The sequence below is a fragment of the Phycodurus eques genome, chromosome 16 (genome assembly GCF_024500275.1).
Source record: "Phycodurus eques isolate BA_2022a chromosome 16, UOR_Pequ_1.1, whole genome shotgun sequence".
NCBI lineage: Eukaryota > Metazoa > Chordata > Actinopteri > Syngnathiformes > Syngnathidae > Phycodurus > Phycodurus eques.
The window spans coordinates 23,903,113-23,926,911 of NC_084540.1; the positions used below are offsets into that span (position 1 = coordinate 23,903,113).

General features: G+C 41.9%; 2 protein-coding genes across 2 annotated transcripts; both read right to left on the minus strand.

Annotated features, from left to right (window-relative positions):
* Window positions 1–223: 223 nt before the first annotated feature.
* Window positions 224–3,058, minus strand: gh1 (growth hormone 1). The gene is made up of 6 exons (XM_061699650.1): window positions 3,049–3,058; window positions 2,412–2,548; window positions 2,202–2,318; window positions 628–771; window positions 373–519; window positions 224–293 (listed from the first exon to the last, which is right to left on the minus strand). Exons 1-6 carry the CDS (start codon window positions 3,056–3,058, stop codon window positions 231–233), a joined length of 618 nt encoding a protein of 205 aa, XP_061555634.1. The 3' UTR covers window positions 224–230.
* A 1,872-nt stretch (window positions 3,059–4,930) lies between these two features.
* Window positions 4,931–22,651, minus strand: scn4ab (sodium channel, voltage-gated, type IV, alpha, b). The gene is made up of 31 exons (XM_061699844.1): window positions 22,326–22,651; window positions 20,202–20,385; window positions 18,999–19,133; window positions 18,779–18,897; window positions 18,519–18,608; window positions 18,232–18,360; window positions 18,045–18,127; window positions 17,755–17,958; window positions 17,618–17,681; window positions 17,397–17,538; window positions 17,115–17,315; window positions 16,967–17,021; window positions 14,946–15,181; window positions 14,701–14,772; window positions 14,537–14,620; window positions 14,088–14,444; window positions 13,767–13,971; window positions 13,539–13,702; window positions 13,395–13,464; window positions 13,124–13,278; window positions 12,827–13,000; window positions 11,998–12,111; window positions 11,641–11,925; window positions 10,673–10,726; window positions 10,446–10,583; window positions 10,220–10,324; window positions 9,859–10,129; window positions 7,833–8,457; window positions 7,115–7,259; window positions 6,967–7,050; window positions 4,931–6,869 (listed from the first exon to the last, which is right to left on the minus strand). Exons 1-31 carry the CDS (start codon window positions 22,424–22,426, stop codon window positions 6,681–6,683), a joined length of 5,034 nt encoding a protein of 1,677 aa, XP_061555828.1. The 5' UTR covers window positions 22,427–22,651; the 3' UTR covers window positions 4,931–6,680.
* Window positions 22,652–23,799: the final 1,148 nt, after the last annotated feature.

The window sequence follows — 23,799 nt, forward strand, 5'->3', positions numbered from 1 at the left end:
CAAAAATTGGGGAGTTTTAAAAAAAATGGTGATTGGGTGAATTTTTTTCCCCTGGTAATCGTCAGGTCATCACAGTGTCCATCTTAAATATTGTCATATATCTTTTTTAGATGTTCATAGATTCACATTTCAATGCATGAGCCCAAACACTTTTATTTCATCACATTACAAGACTTCCACGTCAAATTGACAGCATGAGCCAACGAGATGCTGACTGTGCGACGGCAGGTCTACAAAGTGCAGTTGGCCTCTGGTGAGAGTCGACATTTGGCAACCGTCAGGTAAGTCTCCACCTGCAGATGCATTATTATTATTATTTTTTTAATCACGTCGTCACAAATCACACACACACATTTGTGGCACAGCGCTGACCTTGTGCATGTCCTTCTTGAAGCACGCCAGCAGTTCATACATTCGTCTCAAGGACTCATCGTCTGCCACACTTTGATAATAGTTTCCATATGGCGGCAGTTGCAGGGCGGAGCTGTCAGCTAACATCTCAGCTGCATCCTGATTGGCCTGAAGGAACAGCTGATTCCTGATGCAACGCCCACACTTAGAGACCCGACTTACTGACGTGTGTGTATGTGTGTGCGCGCGTGTATGCGTGTGTGTGTGTCTTTTCACCCTGATTAGCAGGAGGATTCCCATCTTCAGTTCAGAAAGTTTTGAAGAAACCTGATTTCTGGGAGCAGAGCCACCAGAGAGGGAACGGCTAGGAAATTCCCACGATTCCACCAATCGATAGGAGATAGACAGCAGCTTCAGAACCTAAACCCATTTCAAATCAATAATATACACTTCATCATCTTTGTACTGTTCTTTTTTTCTTTTACTTCATCTTTCTATTTGACCTTTGGCCATATACTTAAGTAATTAAGTACAACTCTTTGTCTAGGAAACAGTGGAAGTGTGAGGAGGCACCTTCCGTTTTTGACAGACAAGATGATAATGAGCTTACCTCCTGATATAAATTGATCCAAACATCCATCCATCCATTTTCGAGCATTTATCCTGTTCTGGAGTCTAGCTTGGACTGGTCAGCAGTTAATAACAGGGCATATACGGACAACAATTCCCATTCTTGTTTTGGGAGTGTGGAATGAATACTCCAAACAAATGTAGTACTATTTGTATTTTCGGTGACAATTTAGTAATAGAGTTGGTATGATATTCTGTCATACGTTACAGTAAATACCGCAGTTATTCACACTGAGCGATGTTGAGACCAATCAGTGGTGTTGTGATAAGGTTTGACATGAACTAACTGCATGAACACTGCCTAAATGCCCTAAACCGAGAAGCCCCCCTTAAAACGATTTGCATCACCACCACAACCACTACCACTACCACTACCACTCCTAGATTGACATCATCGAACGCCAGAGGATTTTCAAATCCCAGTCGGATGCTATTTTAGCTATCAAAAAGGGAATTCCTCCAGGTAAATTTGCATTTCTGGTCACTCTAGTCAGTTGTGTTGTAGATGAATCTGAAGAGTTAGTTGAAGAAACTAGTGAAAAGAGTTGAAGATTAAAAGAAGCTTGTGAAGTGGTAGAGAGTTATTTGAAGAACTTAGTGGAAAGAGTTGAAGAGTTAGTTGAAAAAGCTTGTGAAGAGTTGAAGCATTTGTTAAAGAAGTTTGGGGAAAGAGTTGAAGTGTTTGTTGAGGAAGCTAGTGAAAAGCATTGAAGCGTTTGTTGAGTAAGCTAGTGAAAATAGTTGAGGGTTAGTTGAAGAAGCATGTGAAAAGGGTTAAAAAGTTAAAGAAGCTCGTGAAGAGTTGAAGCGATTGTTGAAGAAGCTTGTGAAAAGTGTTGAAGCGTTTGTTGAAGAAGCTAGTGAAAAGAGTTGAATAGTTGGTTAAAAAGAAGCTTGTGAAACGTGTTAAAAAAGTTGGTTGAAGAAGCTTGTGAAAAGTGTTAAAAAGTTAGTTGAAGCTAGTGAAAAGAGTTGGAATTAGTTGAAGAAGTTTGTGAAGTGTTGAAGCCTTCGTTAAAGAAACTTGTGAAGTGTTGAATGATTAGTTAAAGAAACGTGAAAAGTGTTGAAGCGTTAAAGCTTGTGAAGAGTTTAAGTGTTAGTTGAAGAAGCTTTTGAAGAATTGAAGCGTTAGTTGAGGAAGCTTGTGAAAAGGTTGGAGTTAGTTCAAGAAGCTTGTGAAAAGGTTTGAAGAGTTAGTTGAGGTGTCGCCTAATGACCGAGCTTCGTTGCGTTTCGTGCTTGTCCAGGGGACTGATGATGTAATCTGAGTTGCAGAAATCCTGCAGGAAGATCTTGTTGAGCTGACGCTGATCCTCGTTCTGCAGAGAACTCTCCTAAAACAAACGAGCAAGTATACGTCAAGAAAACAACAACAAACAAAACAGTGGCTCGATACTCCCCAGCTATAACTAGCTGGCAACACTCACAAAGTCCGAAAAGAGTCTCTGGGCCAGCAGGTGGAGATGTTGCACTCGACTCACAGCGATGGAGAACACTCTCTGGCTGTCTGTGATTGACTGAGAGGAGACGCCAGCCAGTGTCACGAGTGACAGGAAGAGAATAACTGCAAGAGACGCAAACTCACCTCATTTGATGTGATACACTCTGTTTTCATGTTCATTTAGCAGCGCCTCATTTCGGGAGAGAGTGTGGATAACTCACTTCACATTCTTGACTACAACACTAACACTAACCCTTCCATTGAGTTTATGTCATTGAGTTTGTATAAGGCAAACATGGAAAACTCCATCCTCTATTTCTTGGTTTAAGAGGTTTTCAGGGTGCCCGCATGCCAAGTAGCATAAGTCCGGAAAGTTGGAATTAAGCAAGGAATGTGCACAGGTTGAGGTCATATTGGGAAATATCAATATCGTACATTAAAGATTTTTAAAATGTTGGCGTATGACGTCAGTAATGTCGATAGAGAAGCCCGTCTACTTTCCCATATCAACCCATTTCAAAAGGATTTAATGTAAATTTTGAAGAGTGGAAATGAATGCCAAATATTGCCTTTTCACGTTCGCCAGCATCACATAAAAAAAGTCAATTTACCACATACTGTACCTTTGTCCATGGCTGCTCCTCCGTTTGCCTTTTGGCGATGTTTTGACCTGTCCTCTTTATAGCAGCACAATGATGATTAGATGGATGAGGGAGAAACACCAAGCGGCCTCGCTAATGCCACCTTCACGTGGTCATATGTATGATTAGGAGTGTTTTATGTCACGGCATTAATTCTAGAAACATCACTATCGACGTTGTAAGTAGTCATAAGAAAAAGTCCTTTTGATTTACATCAAACAGGAATGTGAATAATTCAACGTTTTGGGACAATGACACATCAACACGTATGAATGTTAACCAGCGACACCGGTGAAAAACAACTAACAGCTTGTCAGCGACGTGCTCAGCGCCATTTCTACGTGTTTGTCTCATAAATGCAATGCTGCACGATCTGTACCCCTTCCTTCTGCCAAATTAGCTTTCAGCAAGTAGGGACATCGTCTTCTTCATCCATCATGCTAAATGGAGTGCATTTATATAAGTAGCGCTTTATTGACACCATCCCGCACACATGAATACACCCATGGGCGGCCGCCGGCATGCCAGGCCCTCTGGGAGGAATTTAGGGTTCAGTGTCTTGGCCAATGATACTTTGACAGCAGACAGTCAGAGCAGGGATTCGAACCGTTGACCCTTAAGTCACTGAACGATGCGCTCAACCAACTGAGCCGAAGCCGCCCAATCATCCTTCCACCCTAATCATCTATCTATCAGCATCCATCCTTCTGTCGTCATCCATCTTTTATCATCCTCCCATCTGCCATCCATCCATCCGTCATCATCCATCCATTATTATCCAGCTGTCATCATCCTCCACCCATCATCATCCATCCATTATCACCCATTCATCCATCATCCAGCCATTTGTCATACTCCATCCAACAATCATCCATCTGTCATCCATCCATCCATTATTGATCCAGCCAAAGCCCATCCACCTTCATCATCCATTCATTAAACTGTCATCCATCCATATACTATTACCGATACATCCATCACCCATTCACCTTAATCATCCATCCATCTGTCATCCATCCATCCATTATCGATCCATCCATCAGCCATCCACCTTCATTATTCATCTCTTGACACAGAGTTGCAGTCTGTCTCAGTTGCTTGATGGCTTGTCAGTTTCATCATCAATGTGAACCACAACACAACCAATTTGCCCCATCCACATCACTTTGTGAATCAAATGTTTATAACCGCGGCAGCGTCATTGTTGATGCAAATTCCATTGATTTCTCAGGAGACATTTGCGTATTTTTTTGGGACCACGTGACGAGAGGATGAAGATTCACATATAAATACACTTGTACATCATCACAGATCTGCTAAATGTCATCACTTGAAGCTCAGGGGAAATAGCGCCTTCCAGCTGCTTGTTTGTACTTGTGGACTCATTGTTGTGACCTTTATGTAGTTTTAATATTCACTGCAGTCCGACAACCGATACAAAAGCCTTGCATGTTAACCATCAGTGCCCTCATTTTTTCTCTGTGGTGATGAGAGGCTGTGATGAACCAGAGTAAAATGTGGCCATTAGGTTACCTTGATTTTCAATGCATAAAGCAGATGTGGGAGATATGTTAAAGACCCTCAAATAACACACAATATCTAGTTGGACCATGAGGGAAAATTTTGCAAAAGATGAAAATTCTAGATCGAATTGAAGGTTAGTGTTGAAGTCTGGACAAAGGTTCCAGGACATTGTCAATTCAATACATTTTGCACACCATTTTATCTGACTCCGCTGCTTTCTTTAGCAGGGATGCCGCACGTCTGGTGACGGGTAAGTTAGGGACGTCCTCATTAGCAGATCATCGTCTTGGTCTTCTGACTAGATTTAAGGTGATCAATCAAAGGAGTGGAGAGCTGTACCTCACAGTCATGATTTTATTGAGCAGACAAAATGATATGAGGAATATCTATTCACAATATCTATTTTGCATTTCAAACACATTGTTCATCATGTATATGCACTTACACAGTACATTGTAAAACATATAAAACCAAGTAAAATGTCTTGATATTTCATTAATAGATGAAAAGTTAGGCTCCAAAAGTTGAAAGAAAATTAACATTTACTTCCACAATCACCTCAATCTCTCCGAACAAAATCCAATCATGCATCAACAAGAACTCACATCAACAATAAACGCACATATGTATCCATCCATCCATTTTCTGTACCGCCTATCCTCACTATGGGTCTTTCTGCACTTCTTTCCACGTCGATGGTCTACTGTTGGGGTGTCAAAGTCAAACTCACGGTGGGCCAAAATTAAAAATTGGGACAACATCACGGGCCAAACTCAAAATGTAATGAAAAATCATTGCAATGTGCATGTTTCCCTTCTCTCCAGAAATGTAGCGCTAAAGTTTATCATATGACAACAAAGTTAAGTTTTGCTTAAAACACTGAATCTGGAATAAACAAACTTTAATATTATAAACACGAGAAATCTAATTTGCGATAAAAGACGTCAGTGGTATTTGTTTGTTGTTTTGTATTTAAATAGATAACATGAATTCTTCTGTCTCTCCATCTTCTATTTATCTATCTCCAATTACCTTTCTTTTTGAAGGAAATCTTTTTTCAAAGGTCAACAACAAAAGAACCCCAAAAAATAAGAATGTCCTTCAATAAAAATCCAAACTTCAAACTATTAACAGTCCCTGCCTAGGAGTTGATACAGGGCATTAAAAAAAAAACATTAATTCAATGATGTTATATTCTTTGTTACAGCCACGTTGCTGCGCACACGACAAACAGGTCTGTCTTTTACTTTAGTGAACCGACAATCTGCCTCCCACCTGTCTTGGAAGTTAACCGTTTTCCGTTGGCTATTTTTGGGAAGGGGAAGTATAAATTTGCTCGAGGAGACCAGTAGCATAGTTGCTAACGACTGCAACAGAAAGGGAAGGGGCGCTCGCCGGTCGAGACTGATGGGCCAAAACACTAGCAAAGCATTCTGGGATTTGTAATATTAGTGGCGCATGTGCTATATACTGGCGGGCCAGCTGTAATACACATTTGATATGGTCTTGCGGGCCAAATATAATTACATCGTGGGCCAAATTTGGCCCCCGGGCCTGAGTTTGGCTTAAGTGGTGTACAGTAAGTGGCACTCAATCTGATGTTGTGGTTTCAAAGTGTGGCACTTTGTAAAACAGTCATGGACAGTCATAGACAAATGATCGCCAGAATTTAGTGTGGTTAAAACCACTGTATATTCAAATAATTACTTGTTCAGTCTATTGTCAGCAGGTAGCTCACTGACTGCATCACAAAGGTAGCGAAGGTAATGGCACCAAAACCACCGTAGAAGGGTGGTCACCGTAGAACAGTCGTGCTGATGCAGTCTGTATTGGTTTCTCTGTGAATAGAAACCCACCGCCTCAAAAAAATAAAAGTAAATGTGTTGCACTTGGATGAGCGCAAATACTAAACTAGATTTAAATTTATTCTGTTCTTCTCATTCAGGTTAATAAAGTAGTTTGTGTGATTAAAACTGTTAATATTAGTAGTATGATAGATATAGTATAAAATTCTTCAGAGTAATATTTTGTTGATCTCAAAGTGCTGAACTTCATCAAGAAAGAAGGCAACACTGTATTGTGCCAGGTTCTCACAGCACACCAGCAAGGTGCACCTGGACCAACTCCTCTTCATCTCCGTCCTGCTGAATGATCTGATTGGCCTCTCCCATTTTGGGTGTCGACTGCACCGCGTGTTTCCTGTACGCTCTCTGGATGACAGTTGCAGCGACATCTTCCCGCTTCCTTTTCAGAGTGCTGCTGATTGGTTGATAGGATCCCTGCAGGTGACAACTTGTTAGAAATAACACCAAAGGCCGAAAGGAGGTCAAACAAACAATTATGCCACGTCAGACAAAAGAAGAGAGGAGAACTGACCATGACTTTGGAGGGGCTGCGGGCCATGAACCTTTCCTCCATGGTGGCTTTTAGATGATCAATTTCTCCTGAAATTCCCCGTACCTGTCCACGCATGGAATTTTGAGCAATGCAAAATGAAAAACAACACCAAATGTGATGACATGACCTGAGCAGTCAGGGCCACTACGAGGTCCAGACAGTGGATCTTGTCCCCAAAAGCCAGAGGCAAATCCATGCTGATCACTTTGATACTGTTTGGTTTGGCAATCCTCAGTGGATCTTTCAGATTGTCACAGAAATCCGACAGCTGGCTGAAGGGCAGTACAGTTAATTAGATAGCGTAATAGCTCATAGATACATTACACATCAGTCACACATGACATCAGATGACACCTTTTGGTTGTCACAATATTTCAAAAGAAGGAAAGAACATATTGTGGTAGTCGTGAAACAAAAAGAGTTTAAGATCCCTTAGGCCATGAGATTATTTCCATTTCCATTATTTGTTATAAGAAAGATTCATTGGCATCATCCATTCTCTGTAGCACTTATTCTCTTGACTGGTTGCGGGCGTGCTGGAGCCTATCCCAGCTGACTTTGGGCGAGAGGTGGGGTAAATGCTGAACTGGTAGCCAGCCAATGCCGGGCACACATAGACAAACAAGCATTCACAGTCACATTCACACCTACGGACAATTTAGAATCTTCAATTAACCATACCATACATGTTTTTGGAATGTGGGAGGAAACCGGGGTACCCAGAGAAATGCCACGCATTGGCATCATTCTGAACTAATTGGAGGTGAACCAGCATCTGAACGGTTTGCCTTCAACCTTGAAGCGGATACACTAGGCTGTGTTCAAATCATGTAGGTTTAACTCACCTGTAGTGAATAAAGTGTGACACGTGTGGGTCAAACCTCTCCCAGGTTTCATAAAACATCTCAAAGTCGGACTCGCAGAGCTCGTCAGCGCTCTCCTCGGTAGCCATATTGAAGTTTTCCAAAATGACGACAAGGTACATGTTGACCACAATCAGGAAAGACAGGATAATGTAGGAAGTGACGAAGATGACGCCCACCGCCGGACTACCGCAGTCTCCCACAACGGACGTCCCGGGATTTTCCATGTGCGGATCGCAGTCTGGTGGGGTGCTCATGATGGGGAAGAGCAAACTGTCCCACCCGGCGGATGTTGTGATTGTTAACAAGCAGATCATGCTGTTCCCAAATGTCTCAAAGTTAAACATGTCATCGAGCATAGCTCCTTTCTTCACGTAAGCAAAGTTTTTCATGCCGAAGATAGAGAATATGAACATAATGAGGGAGAGGAAGAGTCCAATGTTAAAAAGTGCAGGAAGTGACCTCATCAAAGCGTAGAGCAGTCTTCGTACGCCCTTGGCAACACGGAAGAGATGAAGGATTCGGATGACACGAGTCAATCGAATCAGAATGAAAAGTTGAGACCCATGGACGAAGTACTTTTCTATCAAGTCTGCCAGGAACAATCCTGAAGGATAAAACATGTCATTCAAGGAAGTCAATGCACACGTATATGACCAATACATCAATATGTCTAAAGTATTTATGGAGTGGGCGAGAAATACTGTCTACCACACCTATTGCTAAGCTACCTGATTGCCATCCACATGTCCACAGCTAAAAATCGGTCTTGTCTTCCAAGAATAAAAAATGAATACCTGCCTTCTTCCCAATCACCAGACCTAATGACTTCAACCTTAACTGCCACCCTTTCAACTGCCTTATTCCACATCTACCTTCCTCCTTCGTATTGACTCCTCAAAACATTCTGGTCTCTGGCTTGTAAGCCTACAAGTCCTGTATATGTGCAATATGTGTATCTACATCAAGGGTCACCAACCTTTTTGAAAATTTGAGGTACTTCTTCTGTATTACAGTTTCATACACACTTATGAAATATCACATTTGGTCAAAATACCTTTAATTATATGTTGTTATTAATAATGAATGGATGTCACGGTTTTCATAATATCGCAATATGGAAAGTGCCTCAATGTCGTTGTGGTCTTGTCTCGGAAGGAAATAATGAGCTGTTGTGCTTAAAATTTGGCTTTGGTTCGGCTATGCGTAGGCACATCGCTTAGCCGGGCTGCTGTAGCCTCTCCATTTCCTTGTCACAGTGTATATGAATCCGATTGGCCGTATGAACATGTGACCACGTCACAAAAAATACAATGATGATTGGCTGACTGGGCCACATGACTGAAATTCTGATTTTGGATGTGTAAGTAATGTGAATAAAAGTGTCTGTGCTGGATGTACCGGGTTACATCCATCCATCCATTTTCTGTGCCGCTTCTACTTACTAGGGTCACGGGCGTGCTGGAGCCTATCCCAGCTATCATCGGGCAGGAGGCGGGGAACACCCTGAACCGGTTGCCAGCCAATCGCAGGACACATACAAACAAACAACCATTCACATTCACATTCACACCTACGGGCAATTTAGAGTTGTCAATCAACCTACCATGCATGTTTTTGGGATACGGGAGGAAACCGGAGTACCCGGAGAAAACCCACGCAGGCACGGGGAGAACATGCAAACTCCACGCAGGCGGGGCCGGGGATTGAACCCCGCTCCTCAGAACTGGAAGGCAGACGTTCTAACCAGTCGCCAGAAAATGGATGGATGGATTACAGTATCAACAATGATTTAAAAAGGTAGCAAAAAAACTTTGTATGAATCTCTGCAAGTTTATACATTTTCAAATGATCATTTCTACAACATTCCGAGGAAATCAAAATTTCCCATCACTGCTGAGATATTTTTACAATAGGCCTGTGTACTACTCATGTGGTCCAGAGTACCTACCTGTTACCCATTGACACTATGTCGGTGACCCCTGATGTACATCACCATCTGACTCACCCAAAATGGACAAGATGACCAGCACGAAGTCAAAGATGTTCCATCCAAATGAAAAGTAGTTCTGTCGGAGCGCTATGATCTTCACGACACACTCTACTGTGAAGATGACTATGATGGCAAAGTAAATCCAATGTAAAATAATTTCCTTTTCAAAGCTTTGCTCCAACGTTTCCGTCATCATGACGACCACTTGGAGGCAAGCCAACACCGTGAAGAATATATCAAAGGAGGCTTTTGTCACGATGTCAAAGAGCAGCGCCTGAATCTTATTCTGAGGACAGACAATGACAAATAGCAGAAAAATGCATCAAACTAAAAAGATGTACCACGTTTGTTGAAGAAGACGAAGAGTTGGACTGACTTGCGGTCGGGGAATAGGCTTCCAGGCTTTCTTAAGGTCTAAGGTCTTCCTGGAATTGTAACATTTCATCTGTTCCTTGGTCATGAAAAGACCTGTTCCTCCCAAGTAAAAAACAGAACAAAAAAAAATCCCCTTTAAATGAGTGCAAGGTCACTAGAAGAACAACAAGTCGACTCAGAGTGTGTGTGTGTGGATGTGTGTGAGAGAGAAGTGTGTGTAAACCTATCTTGGCTTTCTGGTGCTTGAGGTACTCAATGATGGCCCCAACGAGGAAGTTGAAGGTGAAGAAGGAGCCAAAGATGATAAATAAGACAATGTATAGAGACATGTACACGTTGGCCTCGTACTCTGGCTGCAACTCAATCTACACACACGCCAATGTCTGTTAATTACTGTTAATTATTTGTACTTAAGTTCTATTAGCAATCATGGTGTCAGGAGAGATGCTCTAACCTGTCTGGAGTCCATTGTTGCATACATCAAGTCCATCCAGCCTTTAAAAGTCGCCTGATAAAATAAATCAAGCAGTCAATCAATCTTTGTGTCTGTGTGTCTGCCCATCGTCTTTATATTTAGGTGATAGATATTTATGCTGTAGATTTGAACCATTGGATGCACGTTTATTATGGTGGTGGTGTACGGCTGTACTCAATTATACTGAGGGCCGTGTACAACCCGAATTCCAATGAAGTTGGGACGTTGTGTTAAACATAAATAAAAACAGATACAATGATTTGCAAATCATGTTCAACCTATATTGAATTAAATACACTACAAAGACAAGATATTTCATGTTCAAACTGATCAACTTGATTGTTTTTAGCAAATAATCATTAACTTGGAATTTTATGGCTGCAACACGTTCCAAAAGAGCTGGGACCGGGTCATGTTTACCACTGTGTTACATCACCTTTTCTTTGAACAACATTCAATAAACGTTTGGGAACTGAGGACACTAATTGTTGAAGCTTTGTCGGTGGAATTCTTTCCCATTCTTGCTCGATGTACAGCGTCAGCCGTTCAACAGTCCGGGGTCTCCGTTGTCGTATTTTATGCTTCATAATCCGCCAAACATTTTCAATAGGAAACTGGTCTGGACTGCAGGCAGGCCAGTCTAGTACCCGTACTTTTACTACGAAGCCACGCTGTAGTAACGTGCAGAATGTGGTTTTGCATTGTCTTGCTGAAATAAGCAGCAATAAATTTTCGCAGTTTGAACATTAAATGTTGTCTTTGTAGTGTATTCAATTAAATATAGTTTGAACATGATTAGTAAATCATTGTATTCTGTTTTTATTTATGTTTAACACAACTTCCCAACTTCATTGGAATTGGGGTTGTATAATATGGATTGCATACAGTGTATGTAAGCATGCTTTATATATTTGATATGTAGCACATCTAGTAGACTTCAGACTGACCACTTGCAGAAGCGACAGGAAACCGATCCCTACGTTGTCAAAATTTATTTCGGGATTCCTCCAGCGCACTTCAGAGAAATTTTGTTCCATTAGCATGAGACACTCTGTCTTGTTGTTGACGGCTTGGGTGTGAAATAACTCTTCCGAAGTGTCGTTTATGCAGTGAGAAAACCTTCCTGCAAACAAATCCACTCCCATGATGCTGAATATCAACCAGTAAGTGGAACAAACGAGCAGCACGTCCAAGATGGACGGGATGGCTCCAAACAGTGTTGATGCCACCACCTGAGGACCATTGAAGAAGACTTGTGAAAAGATGAGTTTGTGTGGCCAAGTGGTGTGCGTGTGTCTGCTCACCTTCATCCCTTCAAAGCGAGACAAGACCCTCAGAGGTCTCAGAGTTCTCAGAGAATTGATGGCTTGAAGCTGGGAAATTACCAGAATGTTGGCAGTCGTGGAAAGCATATAAATCTGGCAGATGATAACAAAGATTTGTTTATATTATGTTCATCTTATTGTGTCTTATAAGCCAAAAAAGAAATTGTAGTTGTTTGTATTTAGTTTCTGTCTGGTTTCTGTCAGTCTGTGTCAGGTCATTGTTGCTGTCACGTGTTATGTAGCCTTCATCTTCATGTTTTCAACATGATCTTCAATGGTAAGTGTTTTGTTTCTCCTGTTTTATTTTGTATAATGAATTTTGGAATTTAATTCAGTATTTTTTTTAATATGCTGTGGTACTTATATTTTTACCTTTTTTCGAGTCAATCTTTTTGAGTACATTAGGTTTCCTCCCGCCTTCCCTTGCACTTGGGTCCTCCACTTCTGCCCCGGACTCCACCACGCAAATCTGCACCTCTGACCTTAATATCTCTTTTTCAAACATGAAAGCTATTAATTCTGCATGAGAGACTTCAACTTACTGGATACTATTATAAGTTTTTCTCAAGTAAAAGTCCCTCAAAGCTTGGAAGCATCTTTGAAGAAAGTCTGACTTATCTTTAGTCATAGTAGGCTATCGCAGGAAGCTCCATTTGGTCACATTCACATCGTATTTGCTAACTTGGCATCCTGATGTGTGGTGCACTACTGCTGTATGGGCAGTGTGATGGTGTAGTTAAAGCGATATACAAGTGCACTCCATTTACCATTGTATGCATCTCAAATGTACGTTTGATATGTGGCTTACAAGCACAATGAGGAAGTCTATGCAGCACCAGGCATTGGTAAAGTACTTTTTGAATCCACCAGCGAACCACCTCAGAAGCATCTCCAGCACAAAGACACATGTGAAGACCTGATCCGCGTACTCCAAAATGGTCCTGATCAGCAATCGCTTCTCCAGATGAATGTCTTCAATTGCCTGCACGCCGACATGTTTGCAATCATCAACATATCAATGCATTAAAGATAGGAGTAAACAAAAACACTAGTGCTATTAGTTCATGTGCGGCAAGAGTTTATCATAAAAAGGACAAATACTTACAAGAGCTCCACTGCTCAACAAAATCATAAAGGTAATGAAGGCTTCAAAAGATTTGTGTTCAACCACAGACACACACGATTGCCTCAAATTCAACCAGATTCGGCGTCCGTCCTGACATGAGTCCATGTTCAAAACTGGACAGGACTGGTAACACTCTGAAAACACACACACACACACACACACACACACACACACACACACAGACCCAGTGATTGGCTCCTGTTTTTAAATGCTCACATTTCCATGTGTGTGTGTGTGTGTGTGTTCATACGGTCACTGAAGCACTTCGCAGGGGTGTTTCCCTCATCACGTTTGTGCATGCACACTGCTGACTCGCCATGCTAGCACACAAGATATGGCTTTTCATTACCTTGGTCTGTTGCTTTTACAGAAATCATGATGATGAATAATTTACTTGTAAGGCCTTTTTTTCATCAGCAGCTTCATTTCCCGACATTTGGGAAGCACGTTCATAGGGTTTATTATAGACAAGGGCCCTGACCTCTGATTCTGCCTCTTCTGAGCTTACAAAAGTAAGTGCCAAGAACTCCTTCTGGCTCACCTCTTCACTCTTAAGTCCTAATAGTGAAAATGACATTCCATTGGATCATGATTAAGGAAACAAATACTATTTGGCACCTACCAGGAGGATTTAGATCAATTCTGAATTGGGTCTTCCATCCTGTCTTCTTGCCCATCTGCTCCAGGACCCACGATTTTATCCCGCTCACAGCCCCACCGATCCGATTCAAGGCGATCAGTAGATTCTTTTGTCCTTCTCCCTCTGAATCTGCCCAAAGATCTCCATTGGATGAGTTTATTAACAAGGCCAGGAACAGATTCCAAACCTGCATGGAGATCGGGAACAAATTTTTGTAACATACTGTATGTCGAATAGGTATTGGTAGTGGATAAGCAGCAGGTCAAGATCATCAAGTCAGTCGTTCTCTCGGTGGTGACTCACCACTAGTTTTCCAACGACCACCATCATTGTGAAGAAGATAAGGCATGCAGGCTGACCCGCAACTTCCATGCAGTCCCACATTGTCTCGATCCACTCTCCACAAAGCACTCGGAAGACGATGAGGAAGGAGTGGAAGTAATCGATCATGTGCCAGCGAGGAAGCTTGCAGTCTTTTGAGATGCGACATACATTTTCTTTGTAGTTCTTCGTGAAGAGCTGCATTCCAACCACAGCAAATGTGAAGCTGATGATGGCCAGAAGCAGAGTGAAGCGCCTCAGAATCCCCAACGACTTTCCGATGAGCTTTAGCAGAGCGCTGAAGGTTGACCACCACTTGGCCAACCTAAACACACGTAACTACGAAGGCAATCAAGTAGGACACTGTATTGATCATGAGGGAAATTCAAGTCTACGTAGGAAGGTAGTGTGATTCAACAGATGACACTCACCAGTCTCAGCCCATAATTGTCTGCCAGTCCCAACTGGAGCACACTAAAGAAAACAATGATGCTGTCAAAAATGTTCCAACCAACCTGTTAATCATGAGAACAAAATTAGATTTTCTATTTGTTGTCACAGTAAAGTTAATAAAGTTGCTGAAAACAGACGTAACCTGGAAGTAAAAGTAGGGACCCATGGCCAGAAGTTTTAGGGCCACCTCAGCTGTAAAAATCCCTGTGAAGACCTGAGGAGGTCAGTAAGAGGGTGAGAGGTCAAGGGTTATCCTGGCCCATGAGTGTTAATTTGTAACATAATAGACAACTCTCTGACAGCTCGATAAGACATGTTTTTCCATTCATCTGTATCTGGAAATTGTATTGTGAAAGACAACTACTACAGAATGAAATCCAGACTGACCTGCTCTGCGATTGTGAGCAGCACATCAAACTCTTCCGTCAAGGGATAATGCTCAATAGCCATAAAAATGGTGTTAAGCACAAGGCACATGACGATAGCAAGATCGAAGAAGGGGTCCGTGACAAAATGGAGGAGTCGCTGTTGAGCCCAACAACAGCTGCAACAGGTCCACCTCAGGAACATGTTGGCGAAAGAGGAGCAGCACGGTAAACGGGGTCTTTGCTCATTCTCACACTCTGAAAATACAGCAAACTTTTAGAAGTCTTGACTCAATAAGCAGCAGGTGCTTGTCACCCACTGTTGGAGCCGTTCTTTGGGTGTTATTTTTTTTTTTCATATTTTTTTATGATCATGTAACATACAGTGGTTGTAATAAGTATTTAACACGTCACCATTTTTCTCACTAAATGTATTTCCAAAGGTGCTATTGACATGAAAATTTCAGCAGATGTTGGGAACACCCCAAGTAATCCATACATACAAAGAAAGTAGAACAAATAAGATGTAACATTAAGTTGTGTGTAATAATGTGAAATGACAGAGGGAAAAAGTATTGAACACGCCAATTGGTATTTATTTAATACTTTGTACAAAAGCCTTTGTTTGCAATGACAGCTTCAAGACACCTCCTGTATGGAGAAACTAGTCGCACGCATTGCTCTGGTGTGATTTTGGCCCATTCTTCTACACAAGCAGTCTTCAAATCTTGAAGAGGCCGTGGGGTTCTTTTATGGACCTTGAGTTTCAGTTCTTTCCATAGATTTTTGATTGGATTCAAGTCAGGTGATTGGCTAGGCCATTGTCGCAGCTTTATTTTGTTTCTTTGAAACCAATTGAGAGTTTCCTTGGCGGCATGTTTTGAATCATTATCCTGCTGAAATGTCCACCCTCGTTTCATTTTCATCATCCTCGTAGATGCCAACAGATTTTTGTGAAGAATGTCTCAGTACATTTGCCCATTCATCCTTCCTTCAATAATGTAAAGTTTACCAGTACCACTTTCTGGAAAGCAGCCCCACACCATCATGTTTCCACCTTTGAACTTGACTGTTGGTATGATGTTTTGAGGGTGATACGCATTGCCATTTCTCCAACAAACGTGGTGTGCATTAGGGCATCCAAAGAGTTTCATTTTGCTCTCATCAGACCAGACTATATTCTACCAGTATTTAATTGGCTTGTCCAAATGTTGTTCGGCAAATTTAAAATGAGCTTTGACATGCTTTTTTTTTTTTTTTTTCCATCAATGGGGTCTTGCGTGGTGAGTGTGTATGCAGGCCATGGCAACGGAGTGCATTACTCACGGTTTTCCTTGTGACAAAGGTACCTGGTAATTCCAGGTCTTTTCGAAGCTCTCCACAGGTGGGCCTTGGCTCTTGGACAACTCTTCTGATTTTTCATTGCACTCCTCTGTCAGAAATCTTGCGAGGAGCACCTGATGGAGGCAAATTTATAGTGGTATGATTGGCTCTCCACTTACGTAATATGGCCCCAACCGTGCTCACTGGAACATTCAGAAGCTGAGCTATGCGCCTGTAACCAATCCAATCATTATGTTTTGCAACAATTACTTTGCGATGGCCTTGAGACAGCTCTTTGCTCTTACCCATCATGAGATGTGTCTTGACTCACACCTTGGCAAGGAGACCTTTTTGCAGGTCATCAATTAGGACTGAACCATCTTATATTAATTTGCACAGACAAGGGGCTGGATTGCTGTTTGATTATTGATAGATTGAAAGATAGCTGTCTTTGCTTTCCATGTCTTTTTGCACCTCCTCTTCTTCATGTGTTCAATGTTTTTTCCCTGTGTCATTTCACATTTTTACACACAACTTAATTTCTGAGCTTATTTGTTCTACTTTCTTTGTATGTATAGATTACTTGTGTTGTTCCCAACATCTGGTGAAATGTTAGCACCTTTGGAAATATATTTAGTGAGAGAATGGGTGCCATGTTAAATACTTGCCATGTTAAATACTTATTTTCGACGCTGTATGTGTGTGTTTGTGTATTAACACCTTCCGTGTCTGCTGATGGATGTTGCTTTTCAGTGAGACAAGCATTGCCAGGCACCTACACGCACACACACACAACACGCACACACACACACTTTCATCAAGTGAAATGTTTCTATGCCATGACATACTAAGTACCATGTCACCTGACCTCCTGCAAATTTTTCTTCAGTGTCTCCAATATGTGAGCATACTCTTTGTCCTTCTGTTTGGCCACAGCCATCTCCGCCTGCTTCTGCTCCACAGATGCCATGGCGAACACTGCCACAATGAGACTTAGGAGGGAAAAAGAGCCCACTACAATGTCAACCACGAAGAAGATGGTGTAGGTTTTGCCAGCTGAGCGCAATGTCTGCAGAGACAAACCAGTGTTCCAGATCACATACAGGGATCTGAGCAGATTTATGTGACCTGGAAATAATTTTTTACAGACCAGTTGGAAAAGGTTCTCCCAGAAGTCCTGAGTCATCACTCTAAACAGAGCCAGGAAAGCCCAACCGAAGGAATCATAGTTTGTGTAGCCGTAATTTGGGTTGGGCCCTGCCCTCAGACACTTATAGCCCTCTGGACAGATCCTAAAAAATCCAATGTTGTCATGTCTTCACCACTGGTCAGTCAGTGTTGGACAGTGTGTGAGTATTACCAAACACATACCCAGCCTCAGAACTGTTTCCACACAGCAAAGCATCAATGCTTCCGGGTGGATAATAATAGTTGACTGTCAGACACATACATGTCACATTTTAGAGCAGAAATCAGACATGTGAGAGATAAAATGATCAGTTTCACACCAGGATTGTTGATGTACTCTTGAAAATCAAAGTATTCCAAGGAGTGGTTGCTTGGTGGCATCAGCACACACTTTTGCCTCAAGACGCCCATGAAGTTATGCAGCGAAAGCACAGCTAGTACACTGAGGCAGATGAGGCTCAGGGCGGTCACGTGGGCCATCTTCTTCACTGTTTGCATGAGCACGCTGAGCGTTGTCTTCAAACCTTACAAGGCCAAAATACACTGAGGCTCACGTTAGCTCGCACACACACGCACGCATGCATACACACACACAAACACACACACACACCAGGTATCGCTGTGATGGCCTTTAGTGCTGGAAGGACTTGGAATGCAGAAACAGTTCGTGAATGCACCATATTTGTCAGGTATCTGAAAACAGAGCACCTACTTCACATGATTGTCATCATCATCATTATCGTTATCACTATCATCATCATCTTCATGGTAAGTGTGAATGTGTGGATGTGCATTACGCCGTGCTGATGACCATCAAGTCCAACCAGTTCCATGGATCCCTGAGGAAGGTGAACTGACCGACACAGAAACCTCGAGCCAGAACTTTGACGAGCACCTCAAACGTGTAGATGGCAATAAAAGTGGATCTGTTCAAAGATTAAAAAAATAAATAAATCACCGTTCACATGATTGCTTTATTGGCTGACTAACATGAGGGCTTCTGGCCTCTAGGGTGAGTCAATGGTAATCCACTATGTGCAGTGGCACACAGTGCTGACAAGTCAATATTGGCTCTTTAACTCACTTGAGAACTCCACTCCACTCTGGAGGGTTGGCTATCGTCATGAACACACAATTGGTCAAAACTGTCAGGAGGATAAAAGCTTGGAAAAAGGTGCAATTAATTAAGGAACAAACATATATGCATAAGCTAACAATGACCAGACAGCTCAATATATAGTTGTATAGATATACTGTATTGATAGCTGAGGAGTTGACTATCACGATATGCAGTGTAAAGGTAGCTAAAGTAGATGTAAATTTGTTTATGCATCAAAAGGATATGAGTGGAGGAGGATCTTGATAGCAGTAGTCCTCATAAGGTTGAAAGGAGTCAGCAGGAAACAAGCAGGATCAGAATTAAATCTGTGGATGATCTTTTTTCCATCTAGAACAATGAATGTCTGTACAGATGACAGAAGGTCAGCGGTCACATCTGTACAGCACTGAATATCTGCTAAGACAAGGAGTGCGCTCATTGGCCAAAGGGACACAATTCTGAGACCTTCTGTGTTTGGTAGAAAGGATCCAGTTCCTGCAGTGGGGTGCTGACAAACTCATGGGGTGGATCACCAAAGATGAACGGGAGGGGCTTCCCACGCTCCAAGTCACACGTTGGAATCTTCTGCTCCTCTGTCACCTGTCAATCAGAGAACTAGCCAATCAGATGGCAAACTCACTGCCATCCATTGTCCTTTTTTTATTGCCTATCCTAGTGGACGTGAATAATTCCACATATGTTTTGTCACTTCAAAGGCAACTTTGCATTTTGAATAAACCCAGCAAATGCTTTTATTATATCCAAGCCATTTTGAATAATCAGTCAATGTACCATTTGAGTTTCTTCATTCCACTGAAATGTATCAGGAAAGGCTTACATCAATGCAGAAAGACAAACTTTAGACAAAATGAGCATATCCCTGTTAGATAACGATGAAAAAGAATTCATAATAAAATGGGTTGAGATCAATGTAAAGTGGACTCTTGCTATTCGTATGGGTTTGGCCTGTCCAATCCATGAAGAAATGACACTCCTTCTAGTTACCATTATAATCCCCCCCAGGGGAATAAGTGGGGGATCAGGTCCAAAAATATTGCCAATAGCTGGGGATAGGTTCTCCAAAAAAAACCCACCATTGGATAAATCTGTGAAGGTCAAAGTGCTAATATTCAGGGGTCCACTGTATTTGTGTATACAGTGAAACCTCAATTTAGGAGTCTCTAAACTTATCAAGAAATGTTTTTGTCTTGAGTTACGAGTGTGCTCCATAGCCCCTACAGCTTGATGGCGAGTGCAGATGTGAAAGCAGTGCAGGACTACCTCCAAACCCTTGCCAAAATAATAGCAGCCGAAGCATGCAAATGATCAACTGTGACGAGACAGACAATGCCAAGGAGGACTTTCCAAACCGTCAAGGAGACAGAGATGTAAGATAGGTCGAGGAGAGCGAAATAAAACCCTCGCACTGCAAGATGAAGTTGCTGCTCTTCATTCAGAAAAGCCACCTGCCTCGAGGGCAAAACTGGAAGCTTGAGTCACCAGGTGAAACTTCTTTTTTTTTTTTTAAATAAAAAATAAAAAATGATGAATGGCATTTCTGTTCATTTTAGATGTGAAAGATGATTTGAGAAAGGAGTGTTTTGTGATTGTTGTGTGGTCAGTGGGATGATTGAATCAGTCAAGTCACTTTTGCATAATAAATTCTACCTGGATATTCTTGTCTTCTTTTCTCTGTGGTTCGTTTTCTTTAACTTGTCGGCATCGTTGTATCTCCTCCAGTGAGACTGCCGTAAACTTACGGAAGACCTCTGTACCAACAGGGGGGAGTAGAGTCACCATCTTGGTATTTTGCAGTTGTGCTCGCAGAGCACTGTTGTCTAGCAACTTCGTCCTGTGTGTGGAAATATTTTATATCTTTTAGTGTTTGCACAAAAATGGCCACCAAATAACTCACAATTTGGCTGGTATTTCATTTATGAAACGGATATTTGTGTTTTTTTTTTTTTTTTTTTTTTTACTTATTTTCAAACATCAAAACCCATGGCAGGGTTTACATTGTTTGACAGTTGCCTGACAGTTTGTGAAGCACATTACTGCCACCTACATGACTGGAGTGAAACAGACATCACATCCATCCATCCATCCATCCATTTTCTGACCCGCTTATGGTCACAAGGGTCGCGGGAGTGCTGGAGCCTATCCCAGCTATCATCGGGCAGGAGGCGGGGTACACCCTGGACCGGTTGCCAGCCCATCGCAGGACACATAAAAACAAACAACCATTCGCACTCACATTCACACCTACAGGCAATTTAGAGTTGTCAATTAACCTACCAAGCATGTTTTTGGGATGCGGGAGGAAAGCGGAGTGCCCAGAGAAAACTCACGCAAGCACGGTGAGAACATGCAAACTCCACACAGGCGGAGCCGGGGATTGAACCCCGGTCCTCAGAACTGTGAGGCAGACGCTGTTACCAGTCGTCCAATGTACCTGCTTATTATATCTAATTGAATCAAATTTTAGACTGTTATTCAAGTTACCGTGGACAGCGAAAATAGAGAAATTTAATGGGTGCTTCATACAGACGCAATGTTTATCTATTGCCAATATTTGTTTTTGACTTCATTATGTAAGATCGTTAAAAAATCCAAATAGATAACAGTCATGTCTTATTGATTGAAAATTTTTTATGAAATATGTTATTTTCCCAACTTTTAATGTCCCATGTCTTGAGATGCTACACACCAAGTTTGAAGCAAATCGTTACCTGCGAACGCCATCTCGAGAGTTAACCACACAGTTAAAATGTTATCGGCGGCCCTGAGGTGTGTTAAATTTAACGTCAAGTCAACAACGGGTTAAAGTTAACTGAGTTTTGGACAACAAGATAACGGTGCCGTTAAAGTTAAAAAAATAAACCGAGTTTTGAACAACCGGGTCCAGGTTGGTAATTGACAAGGAGATGTGAACGTCATGGCCGGAGAAGGTGATGCTGGTGATGGTGGATCCCCAGTTTTGGTGCAGTGTTCCATCTACGATGGCTTCTGTTTTTGAGTTGTTCATTTGGAGGAAGTTATGCACCATCCACGACTTTATCTCCTCCAGGTAGAAGTGCGGATCAAACTAAGGCTGCAGAAGAGGTTCTGAGATAAATTTACATTTCATTAGTGTAGCAATTGAATGAGATTCCATGCCAACTCATGGCTTTAAGGGAAACGACATCCATCCACTTTCTGTATTGCGTGACCTCACTTGGGTCACGGGTGAGCTGAAAGCTATTCTAGCTGACTTTGAGCAAGAAAGAATGGCACACCTTGGACTGGTTTCCAGTCCCTTGCAGGACAAAAATAGACAAACATGCTTTACATCTATGGACAGTATTCATAAAACTAACATGCATTTTTTTGTCAAATTGGAGGACAACCCCCTGAGCACAGGAAAAACATGCTAACTCCACACAGGAAGGCCAGAGTTGGGATTTGAACCCCAAAACTTAAAATGGCGAGACAAACACTCCAACCATTAGACCATTGTGTAGCCTGACAATAACATTAAATGTGAAAAGTGTATAAACTGTATTCTGCTAATGTGCAACAGGTGGTTAACAGTATCTTCTTGGTAAGTTTTCCAAGAGTTTTGTGTACATGATGAGCTGCGGATAATCATCGTTGAAGCAAAAAATACTTTTGGAGATTCAATGTGATCATAATAGCTGGAAATACTAGAGAGTAAAACAGTGAACATTTGCAAAATGCTAACAGGTCCAAAATCGGCAAAGTGAAACCCACTTAAATGCTGACAGGCATAATTGTTGACTGTGTCGAACTTACAGCTCTGAAGTTAAGGGCTTCAGGTGACTGGCTCGCCTCACAAGTTCTTGTTGCTCCTTTTTACTCCCCCAAAACTCCCAAAATGTTGTTTTTCTTCTCATGGCTCCAGTTCACACTGTGGCAATGCTCACACTCCTGTTCTCTCTCTGTTGAATAGCTCCAAACTGTCTGCTTCGCCACTCCACAGTTCTTTGAGATTCTTTCATTTAGCGTTTACTCCTGACTGTCTTCATTGTCAAGTATGAAGTTACCATGGTGATGTTTGACCTTACGAAAGAGAACGTTTCAATGGTATTTGGGACAGTGTGTCCTTTCACAGACCTTAGGGTAGAAACGCCTTTTCCATGAACAGACTTCCTGTTGATGACCCAATTTCCAGGAAATATGTAGTGTTTTGTTCAAAAACATTTCGCAGAAAGAAGAGCTTCATTGTTTCATAAATAAAACCTTTTGTGTATCAGTGTCTGTACTGCCAAGCACACTGGTGGAACAGGATGCTCCCTCAGCTGCAGTAAAAGGCAAAAAAACAAGAAGATATGCATATTTATGTGAAATATGTGACACAGAGCAGTGACTGCTGGTGGTTTTTAGGGTTAGGTGAGGGGAACCGAACCCTCCATCTCCCAGGTTAGGGGAATGATACCGGGTTAGGTTTGGGGAACTGAACACTTCCCCACCAGGAATTGGGGGCATTGCACCCTCTTCCTGTAGGAAAGGTTAGGGTTAGGTGAGGGGAACCGAGCCCTCCCTCTCCCGGACTCAGGGACGTAATCCCCCTTCCAGGATCGGGAGGGGGGTGCACGGTCCTTCCCCCAACACTCCCCTCCGTCCTCCCGTTCCCGTTCCTGGTGACGCGCCTGTTGGCGTCGTCGTCCATAGTGGACTTGGGTCCACTGTCTATATTTATCTTTTATCCAGTAATATGTATTTATTTATTTATTGTGGTGGATTCGTCTTTGCTATATAAATAATAATGGTTGTTTTCAATTATGCTATTTATTAGGTTAGATCTGTATTGATAATGTATTTTTATATAATTGCAAAAAAAAACCAAAAACATATTTTTTACAAAACCCCAAAAAATGGCCAAATCTGAAATAAGCTGTGACTTCCGGTCCAATTCTGTGTGCCCAGACAACGTTTCGGCTCCTTGAGCCTTCCTCAGGTCTAATGGCACACAGTCACAGCACAGCAGGTTTGCGATGTTCGCACTCCGGTGAACCAACTCGAACTGAGCCAAAATGAGTGCACATCCTTATATAACCTCTGCTGTCATTGTATTTGCTTTTCTTTTTCCAACACTAACATTTTGTGTTTCAATGTAGAAATTAACCCCATAATAGCCAAATGTTTTGCAATGTCCCTATAAATCACTGTATATCCAACAGAATGATGTCCTAATTTGACATAACATTGTTTTTGTTATAACACTTGATTATTAATTAGGTGTAATAGTATTTATATTGTTTTTATA